General features: G+C 44.2%; 1 protein-coding gene across 1 annotated transcript in view; it reads left to right on the top strand.

Moving 5' to 3' along the window:
- PIK3AP1 (phosphoinositide-3-kinase adaptor protein 1) overlaps positions 1–12,468 on the top strand; it is a gene marked incomplete at its 5' end in the record, with an annotated part of 104,479 nt that extends 92,011 nt beyond the window's left edge. The window contains 3 exons of the mRNA XM_082674057.1: positions 2,082–2,152; positions 3,472–3,590; positions 10,498–12,468. Of these exons, the coding sequence (XP_082530183.1) occupies positions 2,082–2,152; positions 3,472–3,590; positions 10,498–10,555 (248 nt within the window). The 3' untranslated portion in view covers positions 10,556–12,468. The remainder of the gene's footprint in view (positions 1–2,081; positions 2,153–3,471; positions 3,591–10,497) is intronic.
- Positions 12,469–13,850: the final 1,382 nt, after the last annotated feature.

Here is a 13,850-nt window from a genome sequence, read left to right as displayed (position 1 = left end):
GGGAACTACAGGAAAACAGTTGCAGGTTAAATCTGGTTGTGACTATAATTTTAAGCACAAAATATTAGTGTTATGTTTAAGAGAACAGAAGTTTCATTACAGAAAGACCATTGACCTTCTTCTAAGTTGTCTGGTTCAAGTTTCTTAAGGGTCATATATATAGGGTCATTTTTTTTCTCTCATTCATTCCTCCACCAAATATTGAGGACAGCCCTGTGCATATGGAGCTAGACTGTATACTGGAGACATAAAGCTGAAAAAGAAATAGGGTCTGTCCTCAGGGGACTTATAATGGAGGAGAGAAGGTATAAATATAGTACCAGTTAGATGCTTGTCTGATCCTTCTTCCCTGGTGACAGAAGCCTGGCAAGGGGTTGGGTACTGCCCCCTTCCCCCAGCAAGAGTGAAGATGATGGGGGCTGGGGCCAGAGCCTCCTACCAGTGGTGCAGTCCAGCCAGGTTGTGGCCAAGCAGATCAGCAGCCTTGGAGAGAGGAGAGGGCCAGCCAGGGCTGATAAACCAGGAGCGAAGCCTCAAAGCCAAAGGGTGGGCGTTAAAAATTCAAGAACACCAAGGGAAGGGACAAGGGGAGCTGGCTGGTGCGAATTTCCAGGATCCTGGAGCCAGTGCCTGGACAGCTTTTTGCTCCCTCCTAGTGGATAAACTTTGGAAGGAGTCTGGTTCGTTGTAAGGGAAGGGGATGAACAATGATGAATGACGTGGGAGGCTTGGCTCCACAGGGGTGGGAGCCCGTGGATAGGAGGGTTTACTTCCATTTGGGGGCATCTGGAAAGGTTTCGACAGCATTTGTCCTGAGCGTTGGGGACAGGAGCTTTTCAATTTGTGGATAGGGGTGGGCTGGGGGGAGCAGGGAGAAAAGGACATTCTGGCTGAGCAAGCAGTGTTATGTGTGGGTAGCTGGAGAGAAAGAGACAGGGTCACGTGCTCCTTAATAGACTAACTCTGAATCCCCTGGTTTCTAGAAATATTTTCAACACATTATTTTAAATTTAAAAATCTGCCTCCGAGAAACAATCCAAAATTATAATCTTAACCGACTCTCGTCAAGCTAACATCTAAATTAATTAGGTCAAAGTTGGTACCATAATGAAGTCAAAACTAAGGCAATTTACCCGTAAACTAATATGATGAGGAGCTATTTTGAGTGGAAATTCAGCAGACCTAAGATCTGGCAATACGGTTAAAGGCAATATTGGTAAATTAAAGTCAAAGTTTTAGTTGATTAACTGTTATTCTTCCTTCTTCACTGCTAGACCAATCACGTTCTTGAGCTAGTTCTAATGCTGTGCTGTCCGATACCGTAACCCCTAGCTACATGTGGCTATTTAAATTTAAGTTCATTAAAACTAAATAAAATTTAGTTCCTCAGTTGCACTAGCCATGTGTCTTACTAGCTACCAAATTGGATAGCACACAACAGAACATTTCCAGAAAGTTCTATTGGATAATGCTCTTTCAATGAGGTAGGTGATAAATCCCCAACTTACATCCTTGAGCACCTAAACTCACATAAGTCACAGTTCCTACCCTGCGTGTAAGTTAAACTTTTGAATCTGTGCTTTGTGTTTTGTGTCACACTGGCACCTTTTTAGAAGGTATGTATACATGTGTGATACTCGCACGTGCCGTAATTTCTAAATAGGTAAAAAAAAACTTTAGCGACAAAAGTTGTTTGCAGATTTTAGAAATACCACTGAACACGTGAGAACTGGAGCGTCTCTGCTTTCTTGTCTGTCAGATCGGAGCTCTAATATCGGGTAGGGTTTTCCTAGGGATTAACTGCAGTCGTGCTTTTAAAGCATGTAACGTGAGGTAAGCCCTCAGTAAATGGTAGCTATAAGGCAAAAAGTGGTAATACAAAGATGAACCATTTCATTTTATGCTGAAAGAAAAACTGAACTCTAATAACATGGTAATGTTATTAGATGGCAGCATTTTGAAGAAGCCCGTATGCACAGCTTGTGTATTGGTTCTATCAGTAAGTGAGAGCTAGAGTTCTGCAAAATTTCCTTTACCTTGAGACAATCCACTGTCCAGCTGATTTTGTTTGCGCCCTTTAGGCAGCGCGAGTAACCGATCCAGCACCCGGAGCCTCCTCAGTGTGAGCAGCGGGATGGAGGGGGACAACGAGGTGAGAGCCGGGGCCCGCACCCCCATATGTCTTGTCCTGGGGGTCGTTTCACTGCAGGAAATGGAAACCCAGGTGAAAGAAGCCCAACACAAAAGGTCACCTACTGTAGGATTCCGTGTGTATGAAATGTCCAGAAAAGGTAGATCCGTAGAGACAGAGGGCAGATTGGTGGTTACCAGGCCTGGGGGTAGGGGAAATGCGGGTAAACTGCTTAAGGGGTACAGTGTTTCCTTTGGGGGGGTCATGAAAATGTTTGGGGAGTAGATAGAGATGGTGATTGCACAATATTATGAATGTACTAAGTGCTACTTATTGTTTACTTTAAAATGGTTCATTTTATGTTATGTGGATTTCACCTCAATAAAAAGAGGGGAAGAAAGGAAGAGAGGGAAGGAGGAAGGGTTGAGCCAAAAGGGGTGAGAGGGAACTGGATGAGTATCAGGGATTCCAGGGGCAGTGGTCACCTTTCGGGGCTTGGGTCAGGAGCGGGGCATGCCACAGCGGGAGCCGCTGTTCACTGTACCCGCCGAGGCCACACGCTCTTTTGTCTCCTCTTCCCTGTGGGTATCTCCTTTTTCTCTCACTGCGCACTGGCCTTTTCTGCTTCTCCACATGGATAGCGGCAGACAGTTCCCGAGAGCCGCAAGGTCTCTGAGCAGAGTGTAAGTTGCTGCCTTAGGCTGAGGCCCAGTTTGGGTCAGGGTGTGTATCCTGATCCAGTGACCAGCAGCTGGGATGTGCGGGTGAGGTCACGTGGGTCACTGCCAACCTAGGAGACTCCCTGAGGTAGGGTCCTAGGGGTGGGTCGCCCACCAGTGCACAGCTCGTATGACCCTGTGACTGAGGACCAGTCACCGTTCTGTTGTCTCAAAAAGAGACTTTTGTTTAAAAATAAAACTTCTCCAGCCCTATCTGGTTACATAGAGCAATGCTCCTCAAACTTTAACATGCATAAGAAATACGTAGGATCTTGTGAAAATGTGGGTTCTGATGGAGCAGGTGTGGGGAGGAGCCTGGGACCCTGTGGCTCTCCCAAGCCCCCAGGCGATGGTGATGTTGGTGGCCCACATGTCACACTGAGTAGTGAGGAACAAGAGCTCGAATCGCTAATGATAATTTGGGTCTGATGGTCTCCTCAGTGACTCTGGGAGTCAGTGTCAGTGGAAAACTGCCCTGGTATTGCTGGGTTGATTATCAGTCAGTAAGTAACCTTCAGCCAAAGCCTGGGGAGGGCTGAGGAGCTTGTGGGATGGAGTGTGTCCAACTATGCTGTTGCTTAATGTGATTTTCACCCTTCTTTCTCATCTTTTTTGCTGTAGGATAATGAAGCCCCCGAGGTTGCCAGAAGTCGTAGCCCAGGCCCCCCACCAGTGGACAGCGCACCCATCATGCCCCTTGAGAGGCCCCCCAGGGTGCCGCCCCGAGCCGCCTCACAGAGGTAACATCGAAGCTGACGGGACATTTTTTCCTCACTCTCTGAGTTTCAGGGGAGTGTAGGATCTGGGGACATCTAAAATGACCTAAGAATAAGCACAGAGCTAGACTCACTGAAATGCATACTTTGGACACATTTCAATGTGGACTCTTCATTAACTTGAGGGATGCTTTATTCAATTGCACATACTCTAAATAACAAATGCAATATTTTGTCAGTGAAATACATCGGTAAAGGTCAATGTTTTGCATAATTTTTATCTGGTTAGAAGTCAGCTCCCGAATAACTAATTCCCTTGGCCGCATAGTAGAGACAGTGCCTTTTGGGGACAAAGAGATAAGAAGGAATTGGGAGTGGAAATAAAGGTGAGAGGCAGCAAGGTGTGGTGGTAGGGAAACACTGCCTGGGGAAGTCTCCGGCAGCCACTTGTGAACTTGGATGAATTATTTAACTGTCATGTGCCTTACTTTCCTTGTCCATAAAATGGAGATAGTAGGAACTTCCCTGGCGGTCCAGTGGTTAAGACTCTGAGCTTCCACTGCAGGGGGCTCGGGTTTGATCCCTGGTCCGGGAACTAAAATCCCTCATGCTGCGCGTGGTGTGGCCAAAAAAAAAAAAAAAACGGAGATGGTCAATGAACTTCCTCACAGAGTCGTAAGTATTGTGTTTCTGGCCCTTAGTAAGAGCCCAACAGTCTGAGTGTTTTTTATGAGAAGGATGAGCCTATGGAGGTTTGGAACTGGGCATTAGACAAAAGAGTGTGACTGACTTATGGGGCTCTGATGTATGTCTTTGTTTGTGTTCAGGCTTCTGGCAGGAACCTTTTTAAGGTCTTCTGGAGTCACAGAAGAGGTGGTCAAAGCTAGCTTGTCTGCCAAGGCAGAAAGGAGCCTTTGGGAATAAAAGCCTAGGCTTGCCTTGGGAGTTTAATTCTTTGATGTCTGAAATACAATGTGGCGTGGGGGGGTGGGGGGTGGGGGAGGGTGGGGGGAGATTAAAAGGATGAAGTTTTTTTTAAACTAGGATTTTTTTTTTTTCCAATTTGAAACTTGTAACTCAAATGAACCTCATCAGTGAAATTTGTTGAGAAAGTACCACAAGGAGGCTTTTCTTCCGCTTTTCTGGAAAAAGCAGCTGACCCTGCGCTGAGGATCCTTCCATTTCTCCCCTTGCTATTACCGCTTTTCCGTGTGCTCCCAGCAACATTCACGTACTGACACTTGCTACACAAGCCTCCCTCGGTCCCAAGCTGCTTCACACTCACGGAGCATGTTTCCCTGGTGTAGAATAGAGTTCACATATTAGAACATTAGCCCTAAAAGGAACCTTAGCGATGACCTAGTCCAATCACCTGAATTTGCATAATGTTCTGTTGCTTGAAAATTATATATAGTTGGGGATTGGGGAGGGGTGTTTTTGGAGAGCAATTGTGGTAATAAATGCTAATATTTATTGAGCGTTTACTATGTGTCAGGTGTTCTGTTAAACACACTAAATGCATCAGCTCATTTAATTCTCTTCACAACTCTAGGTGGTAGATGTTTAGTGTTATCCCATTTTGCAGATGTAGAAACCGGGGCTTAAGACTGGATGGAGACTTTATGTCTGTGGCAAACCTAGGTGTGCCTGACTCCAGGGTCCAGTCTTTTAGTCATTTTGTTACACCTGTCCAAGGAGGTCCAGGTGTCATGGGAGAAGATACAAGATCTCAGACCTTTTATTCCTGAAGGTAAAGACTTTGGAGGCAGTTATCTAATTGTACCAAGATTAAAAAGAATGTCAGTCTCGAATATATAGCTACAAAGACTCTGTGGGATTTTGTCTACAGGAGAGGGAACAACCAGGGAAATGGGTTCCAGAAATTAAAGGCTGGAAACTGGGATGCATTTAATGTGTAAAGAGAGATGGCAGATGAATTGTTTTGGGGGAGTCTGGAAGCATGTTGTGATAAAGATGGGGAGAGAAAAGGAGGAAAACATATGTTACTAAAGAAATGGTGTTTGCAAAGAAATCTCTGATAGAAACGGGGTTTGGGTGCATTTTTGGTGTGAAGATTGGAAAAGATGCAATTGTTCTGAAAGGGTGTATGTAATTTTCATAATAAAATGAGGAGATGTTTGAGCAAAGAATAAAATGGGCCTCTCTCCTGAATGCTTGACCCACTGACGGACAGGAGGGGAGGCTGACCTTGGTGGTCTCCACTCCACTTCCAGATCTGGGAATTGGCCGCTCTTCCCCACTCATGTTCTCCTGAACCCCCCCTTTCTCTCAAACAGCACATCCTGCTCATCACTCTCTCCAGCCCTGGTCCCTTCCTCTTCTCACTCTGCATGCTGTCCCCAGAGCTTGAATTGTCAGCAATGACTCCAAGTCTCCATCGCCATCTGTACCTTGGCCTTCTGTTTCCTACTGTTCGTTGGGAACTTCACCAGGTGTCCAACCAAGATCTCAGACGCAGCCCATGCAAAACTGAACTCATCATCCAACCTGCCATCCTCTGCCCCAAACTGCCTTCTTCTCACCATTCCCCAGCCTGAGACGTGGCACTATTCTCTCTCTTCCCCAAGCGCCTGCCCCCGGGGTCAGCCTCCATCCCTGCCTCCCTCAAAGCGCCCCAGGCTCTGTTCATTTTGCTGCCCTTGCAGCTTTCAGATCTACCCCTCCTCTCCATCTGCCAGTGCCTGAGTTCATCCCTGTAGGCCCACACTCACCTCCCTGCCTCCAGGCAGTCCCTCCTCCACTGCACCAGAGAGTGCCCATTCTAGAGCAGAAATAGCTGGCGATGGCACCTCCTGGCATGAAAGCCTTAAATTTAATTCTCTATTTTTTAGCATGCCATTGCCCTGAGTCCCACCCCTCTCTTGTAGTCACTGATGTTTCCCCCTTAAGAATTCCTAGTGGGCTGTGTCATTTCGTGCTGTCTTTGCTCAATCTGTTCCTTTTGCCTGGAATGTTGTCTTCCTACCCTTCCGATCTCTGCTTAGAAAATTCCTACACATCCTTTAGGACTCTGTCCAAACATTACCTCTTCTGTGAAGCCTCCCTGATGTTCCTATTCAGAGTGAACCTTCTTGTGGTTCCCCAAATACCTCCATTATAATTCATGCCATGTTGTGGCCCTTGTTTACACATCTGTCTCCTCAAGTAGATGGTAAACCTCAAAAGAATAGAGATTGTTTTTGTTTGTTTGTTTTTTAAATTTTATGGATTTATTTATTTTTGGCTGCTTTGGGTCTTTGCTGCTGCGCGCTGGGCTTTCTCCCGTTGCGGCGAGCGGGGTCTACTCTTTCGCTGCAGTGTGCGGGCTTCTCATTGTGGTGGCTTCTCTTGTTGGGGAGCACAGACTCTAGGCGCGGGGACTTCAGTAGTTGTGGCACACGGGCTTTGTTGCTCCGCAGCATGTGGGATCTTCCCGGACCAGGGATCGAATCGTTGTCACCTGTATTGGCGGGTGGATTCTTAACCACTGCAGCGAAGTCCCTAGAGATTTTTGATAAGAAAAAAATTTTTTTCTACTCTCCCCAGCACAGAATGGAGTTAAATCGGTAATTGGCGCCTGCTAGGAATTTAGCAAATATTTATCATGCAAGTGAGTGAATGGGTGGATGGATAGACTGCTACTGCTTGGGTTGACAGCTAGCCATCAAGTCGTGTACCACAGTGCAGGTGGGTTACAGATTAGTGGAAAGAAGCTTCACATTCCCACCCGCTGTAAGTTCCTAATATATTTATACTTCAAAGTTAGGAAAGGCAGATGGTGACAAGAACAGGAGCAGATGCATTATATCTTTGCATGGCATTTCCCTTGCAGGGCATTAGTCCCTATAGAGTGGGCAGCTGACAATATCACACTCTTCATAGGTAAAGTCGTGCCAGTAGAGAAAAAAAAAGAAGCCAACATCTTGCTGAGCCATTGCCCCCTTGTTTTTTAATATGTTTTGACATTTACTAGTGATTTGCCAATCACTAACAATCTATGCATTCCCCTTTAAGGGGTAGCCTAGGTACTGCCAAATCAGAACATACTTCTGAAGGCCTCCTGGAGTACCAAGAGTTAATCCTTTAGCTGCTGACTTGTAAGGAGATCTGTGAAGTCCCTGGGGGATGGGGGGTAGTGGTCAGAGAGTAAGGGGACTTGGGCCGGAGGCTGTTTACTAATAGGGAAGCTTAAAGATATTTTTAACAATGTTGTGATCATACAAAAGCATACCATCTAAATAATAGGCCTGCTTTAAAAGAATGTAACCAACATTAGGATTGCTGGGTTCTTGAACCAAACTTGTCATCAGCACAGACCTCACCCTCAACACAGAGGAGAAAGCAGCCAGTGCCCGGGTCTCTGGACTGGACAATCCTGTCTCCAGCTCCAACTTCCCAGCGTCCTGGAGAGGCCGTCTCCCCCACAGGCCACCACTTGATTCTGATTTAATAACCTTTATTTTCATGGTTCTGATATGTCTATAATCACAAACCCATTTCCCTGAGATGGGGCTTCCAATCCTTAGCTGGGTTGTTCATCAGAATGAAATGTGGAGATGGTTTGCTTGTAGACTCGCCCCAACTGCAGAGTCGGGCAGCAGAGGAAGAGGGACCAGTAGGGAATCGTGACCCTCTTTGTGATGGAAGGTAAAATGTAAGGCTTATGGGGCATACATGGGGAAAAGTTCTAAGAATACATCTTTAATAATAATAATAAAATTATTAGCTTTACCTCTTGAGTGCCTACTCTAAGCCAAAAGTGCTATCCACTTTCCAACTGTCATCTCACACAGTATAGGTATCTGCAATTCCAATATAGATACCTACATCTCCAACATAGGTATCTTTACCTCTGTCTGGCAGATGAGAAAGAGGTTCAGAGAAGTTGAACTTATTCTCCAGATGTGTGCATAAATGCCTCTGCCATATGTTCTCATAGGTTCTGAATGTGCCCTATCAAAACTTTCAGTGCAGCGTACTGATTTTCCCTGTTGTCTGTCTCATCCATTATATTCTCAGCACCTTAAGGGAAAGTTCCATGCCCATTTTACTTGCTGATATATCCCACACCCAGGAGTAGATGCACAGTAGATAAATGTCTGTTGAGAGGAAGGAAGGAAGCAAGGAAGCCAGCCTAAGCTTACTCAAGTGATAAGTGTTATCACCTGACTGTCCTTCAGCTTTCTCCTTTAAGCCCATGGTTCGCAGGGCAGGTCGGGCAATGGAAGGAGACCGTCCATTTGTTTTCTCTGGATAAAGAGACAACCACACAAAACCATCTACTCCCAGGTGCCACTGCAGACCCTCCTGAGGATGTCTGTTGTTATTCTTTTCTACTTCTGCCTCCCTCTCTGGCTCCTGAAATGGCCTGTCTTTTCCCAACTCTTTTGTCGTTTCCTTGACCTACGCAAACTTGCATTCAAGAGACATTTAGTAAATATTTACTCATTGATTCATTCAGTCCTCAAGTACGCAGTTCCAGGGTAGCACAGTTCAATTACAGCACCTGACAAAGCTCTCTTTCTTGACTTACTGACTTGCTTCCAAGAGAATTAAATATTGGTTTTACAGCACACATGAGGAAATACCATCTGTAGTTGTTGAACCCTCTGTAAATACATTCACCCAGGTCTGTCTGGAGTGTCATTTAGTACCGTTCAAAAACCACCTAGACTAACGTGGAGGGAGGCTTCTAGGAAAGCAGACATGGAGTTGGGACAACACACTTAGTGATCCCAGGTGGAAGTAGTTGTGAGAAGCCGACTTCAGAAATTCTCAAGTCCTCTCAAGGGACCTCCCCACTGCAGTGTGTCTCCTGCCTGGCTGCACATTTGAATCACTGGAGTTTTAAAATATAGGTTTTATTATTATTTAGGTATGGCAAGGTCAGCAGATCAGGAGACAACTGCCTTTTTTTTTTTTTTTTTTTTTGTGGTACACGGGCCTCTCACCGCCGTGGCCTCTCCCGTTGCGGAGCACGGGCTCTGGATGCGCAGGCTCAGCAGCCATGGCTCACGGGCCCAGCCGCTCCGCGGCATGTGGGATCTTCCCGGACCGGGGCACGAACCCATGTCCCCTGCATCGGCAGGCGGACTCTCAACCACTGCGCCACCAGGGAAGCCCCACGACTGCCTTTGAATAGGGAGTTTGTTATGCTCCTAGATCCCAAGAGGAGGGGGCACATTATGCCGGGTTGGGGCACACAGGAAAGCCCCAGGTTTAGGCAGGAGAAATGTCAGGGAGGGGAGAAACATGGGCAAGAGCCTTTATTTTGGGTTCTGCAGGAAGGAACAAGTGAGGCAGGCTAGGCAGATTAAGGATTGGCTAGTTTGAATAATTTCAGCGGGCTCCGGGGCAAAGGGGCTGTCTCCAGTTGTCTAGCACCTGGCCCTGGGGTGATTAGGGCAGTGGATAGTGGTCCCGAATATGAGAGTCCCATTAAAGGACATGGTTGGAGTATGGGCTCTGGACTGGTTAGTTTGCATGTGAAAGGTGTGCTCACTGCAGGTTGTTTGCTATCTCTAGGAATTAGCTTTCCCTAGGAGGGGCAGGCCCTCCAGGATCAGCCAGGGCCCAGATGTCAAAGCCTCAGAAAATAAACGACATGGTTAATATAACTGGTTGAAGGAGGGACACTATTTAAAAGTTGTGATGCTTGAACCCTATCCTCCAGAGATTATGATGGAATAGGTCTGGGATCGAGCCTGGCAACTGTTATTTTTCAAAGCTCTGCTGGTGATTCTGATGTGCAGCTAGGATTGCAAGCCACAGCTTAGCATGTATGCCACTGAAAGGTCCGTATGTTTCTCCACTTTTATTAATTGAAGAACATGTCCTTTGCATAGTATACCAAGTTTGCAACAAATCATGGATGCCTGAGAACTAGTTAATTAAATTCATTTGATAATAATTGTGTTATCTTTCATTTCAGGCCTCCGACCAGGGAGACCTTCCATCCTCCTCCACCTGTTCCACCCAGAGGTCGCTGATTCCACCTCCTAAAGCCTGCCTACTTCGGGACCTTGAGACTTGTGGTTTTCAGCCTGTTAATGATGTCTTCATGTTGAGTTTTATGGCCTGAATGCTGACCTTAAGACCCAGTCTCATTGCTGATATTGTCGCAGCCCTGCTGGTCTGGGCTTTCCTTGAAGAAGATATTATTAAGGCACAAAGAGGTGAAACTAAGGACTTCATTCACCATCATCAAGTATATTGATCCCTATTCTTGTTTGCCAAAAAGATGACGACTTAATTGGAATACTTACCTCTAATTTGGCATGTCAGGAGCCTGAAAAGATTGTTCAGAAATGTACATTACAAGTGATTTTACTGAAATGTACTTATATTAGGTCTTACTTATTTGCTAGTCCAATCTAATTTCTAGAAGTGATTATGATTTGACTTACAGTATTCAAGTAAGAAGGTATGTCCTAATTTTTAAATGATTCTTCAGCTTTTCTGTAGCTTCAGGAGGGTGTTTAAATGCCAGGGCTAGTCACATACAACAAACTCAAAAGGACTTTAGAGAGGGATGAGTCCTAACTCCTTTTATATAGAAGGCAAATCTGAGGTTTCACAGAAGCCTGGAACCAAGAACACTCAGTTGGTTAGACGAAGAGGTGGGTCTAGAATCAGGACCTGCTGATATCAGGTCACCATACTTTCCATCTCCAAATAGCCAAGCTCTCTCCCTCAAGAAATGGGCAGATGTAGAAATTTGGTCAGTGACTGACTATTGGCCTTCCAGAAGTTTCCTTCTTCCATATCTCCCAGGTATGGGACTCTCAAGTATTTGGAGCATTTATAAGTCAGTATGCTTGCAAAACAGTGATGCTACCAAAGAACATCTAAAAAATGGTTGGGAACCAGAAGCTTGGGATGCCAGGGACCCCACTTATTGCTCTGCACCCTTAGATGCAGAGCAATAGATCTTAGTTCTGGCCATAGGAGAGAGGAGGACCCTTGACTTTTACTCTGCTGATGGGTCAGAAGAAGAAGGAGGAACTTAAAGTAGAAATAGTTATCTATTTCGTTATATACACGTTATTACCACCAGGCTTGGGAAATTTGTGCAGAGAATGTAGAGCCTTAAACATATCATTAATTTTGAGTCCCTAGCACATCAATCTACCTTCAAAGCACAGGCCCTTAACTGATGCTTAAACATACAGTACAATTAGTATCAGACCTATTTCTTTAAAAATTATCAGAAATCTGGTGCTTCTCCATGAAATTATTCTCCATCCCACACAAAGATATAAAAGCCATACTATTAAAGATCCAGTTAAGTACAGTTTTATTGGGTCCTTTTGTAATGATCAATGGTTCTTTTTCAATCGAATTCCTCAGTCCAGCAAACAAGGACTTATTGAAGTTAATAGCTTCTGAGATCTTGGGTTTTTGTTTTTCTGTTTTTTTGTTTTGTTTTGTTTTTTTCTGACATAAAATACACTATTGGCGCCGGCCATTAAGAGAGTATTTGTGGAAATTTTACCTACCACAATGCCTGGCACATAGTAGCCATTTTGCAATGGTCCCTTTACTCTCCTGGTCACTTATCTGGGAGAAATAGGGTGATATGAGATAAAAGGAGAAGAGAAATACAAGGTTGGTATGGTTATCCTTCCTCTTCTTGATAGGCTCTGTTTTAAGCACATTTGATCTTGATAAAAGATATACTTTTAAAGATATTTAGTACCTCTAAGCTCCCTTTTGGATGGGAAATTTAGATTTTTTTTTTTTTTTACATTCTTTGGTTAACTAGCATTTAGATCAGTAACATGGCAAAATCTGCTCCCAGCCAATGGTGTTACCATCTTTGTATGCACATCACTGTGCAATATTGGAATATTTTATTGCATTTATATTCTTATATGAAAATAAGTGGAAAACATAAAATTAAAAGTGCTTATGAGATACCTGGGTTTCATAAATGTGACACACACTTGAGACACAGAAGGAAATGATCAGGAGTGCCACGTCAAAAATGACAAGTCTTAAATCCTCATTGAATGTTCACTGAACATCCAAAACGAATGGTTGTGTGTAAAAGTAAAAGAGGAAAATGAAAAATTTGGATGAAACACTGGGACCATGTTATCAAAGAATGTCTCTAATGCTGGGGTGAAATTTTTCATTCTCTAGAAACAGAACCACCCATTATAATGTAAATTTATTCAACTTCCACACACTCAACTTTTGTATACATTTTTAGGAATACATTATGTAACAAAACCATGAATTTAAATACAATGAGAATCAGAAACTAAATTGTAGCTAGGTGTCCAAAGAGACAGTTAAAAAGTTCTCTATATGATGCCTTGGGAGACAGCTGTGTGGCCACCATCCTTCCCCAAGATTTTACAAACTGGCTCATAGACAGTGAAGCTATTGGTCATATTCACTGCCATTGCCTTTGCCTCTAACTGTGCAAGGTACATTGTCCTCCAGTTCCCAGGCCAGCACTGTTCCTTCATCTTATGTTAAAACCTGTGAGCAGACAACCCAACTATATGAGCATCACAGTATGAATACTGAGAGACTCTGAACAGGAGGTTTGTATTGCAATCAAATAATTTAACTTGATGTATTTAATGATGTGAATAATCCCTAATGCTTTGCCATAATTAGGCAAAGTAATAGTATGTAAATGACTTCAGTGAATATTTTTACAAGTCAAGCTAAGTTACCTACCCTCTCCCCCTCTTTTGTCTCACTTTGTTATTAAAAAAGAGAGATCCTACTCTGTCCTACATCACCTCAATAGCTGGGATTTTTAGATCCCTCTCGCATTTGCCCCTGGAAGTAAGTTGGTTTTCTGTGCTATCTTTCAAAGCATAGTGTGTGGTTTTGCAGCTGGTTGGCTGAGGAAGTATTAGTAACAGATTTATTTCTAAGAAAGACAAGTAGCTAATTTGGATAACTCTAGAAGATTCATCCTAAAAATCTGTCCTCAATTTTGAAGAATCTTCCTGTATAAATATTTGCTTTGGTTTGATAAATAGTGTTCTATTCATTTCCAGGTGAGTTATTAAGAATATAAGATGGCCTTCCTAATTCATTCCTGATGGCCAGATACTATGTTCATCAGAGTGGTAAGAGGATGAGTGGGAGGTAGAAAGATGTGTTCTGACTTCTGAGGCAAAACTCAGAATTCGTTTTCTCATAGAAACTGTAATAAATAGGTTCCTTGGCTAGCTCGCCAGAGCCCATTTAACCCACAATATAGGAGAAAATGTGTTAGCTAGCCATGCAGTAAGAGTTAGCATGATGTAGACAAAGAAC

This window comes from Grampus griseus (assembly GCF_964374135.1).
Source record: "Grampus griseus genome assembly, chromosome: 16".
Lineage (NCBI taxonomy): Eukaryota > Metazoa > Chordata > Mammalia > Artiodactyla > Delphinidae > Grampus > Grampus griseus.
The sequence above is the reverse complement of the archived record's forward strand: the minus strand, read 5'-3'. Positions and strand labels throughout refer to the sequence as shown.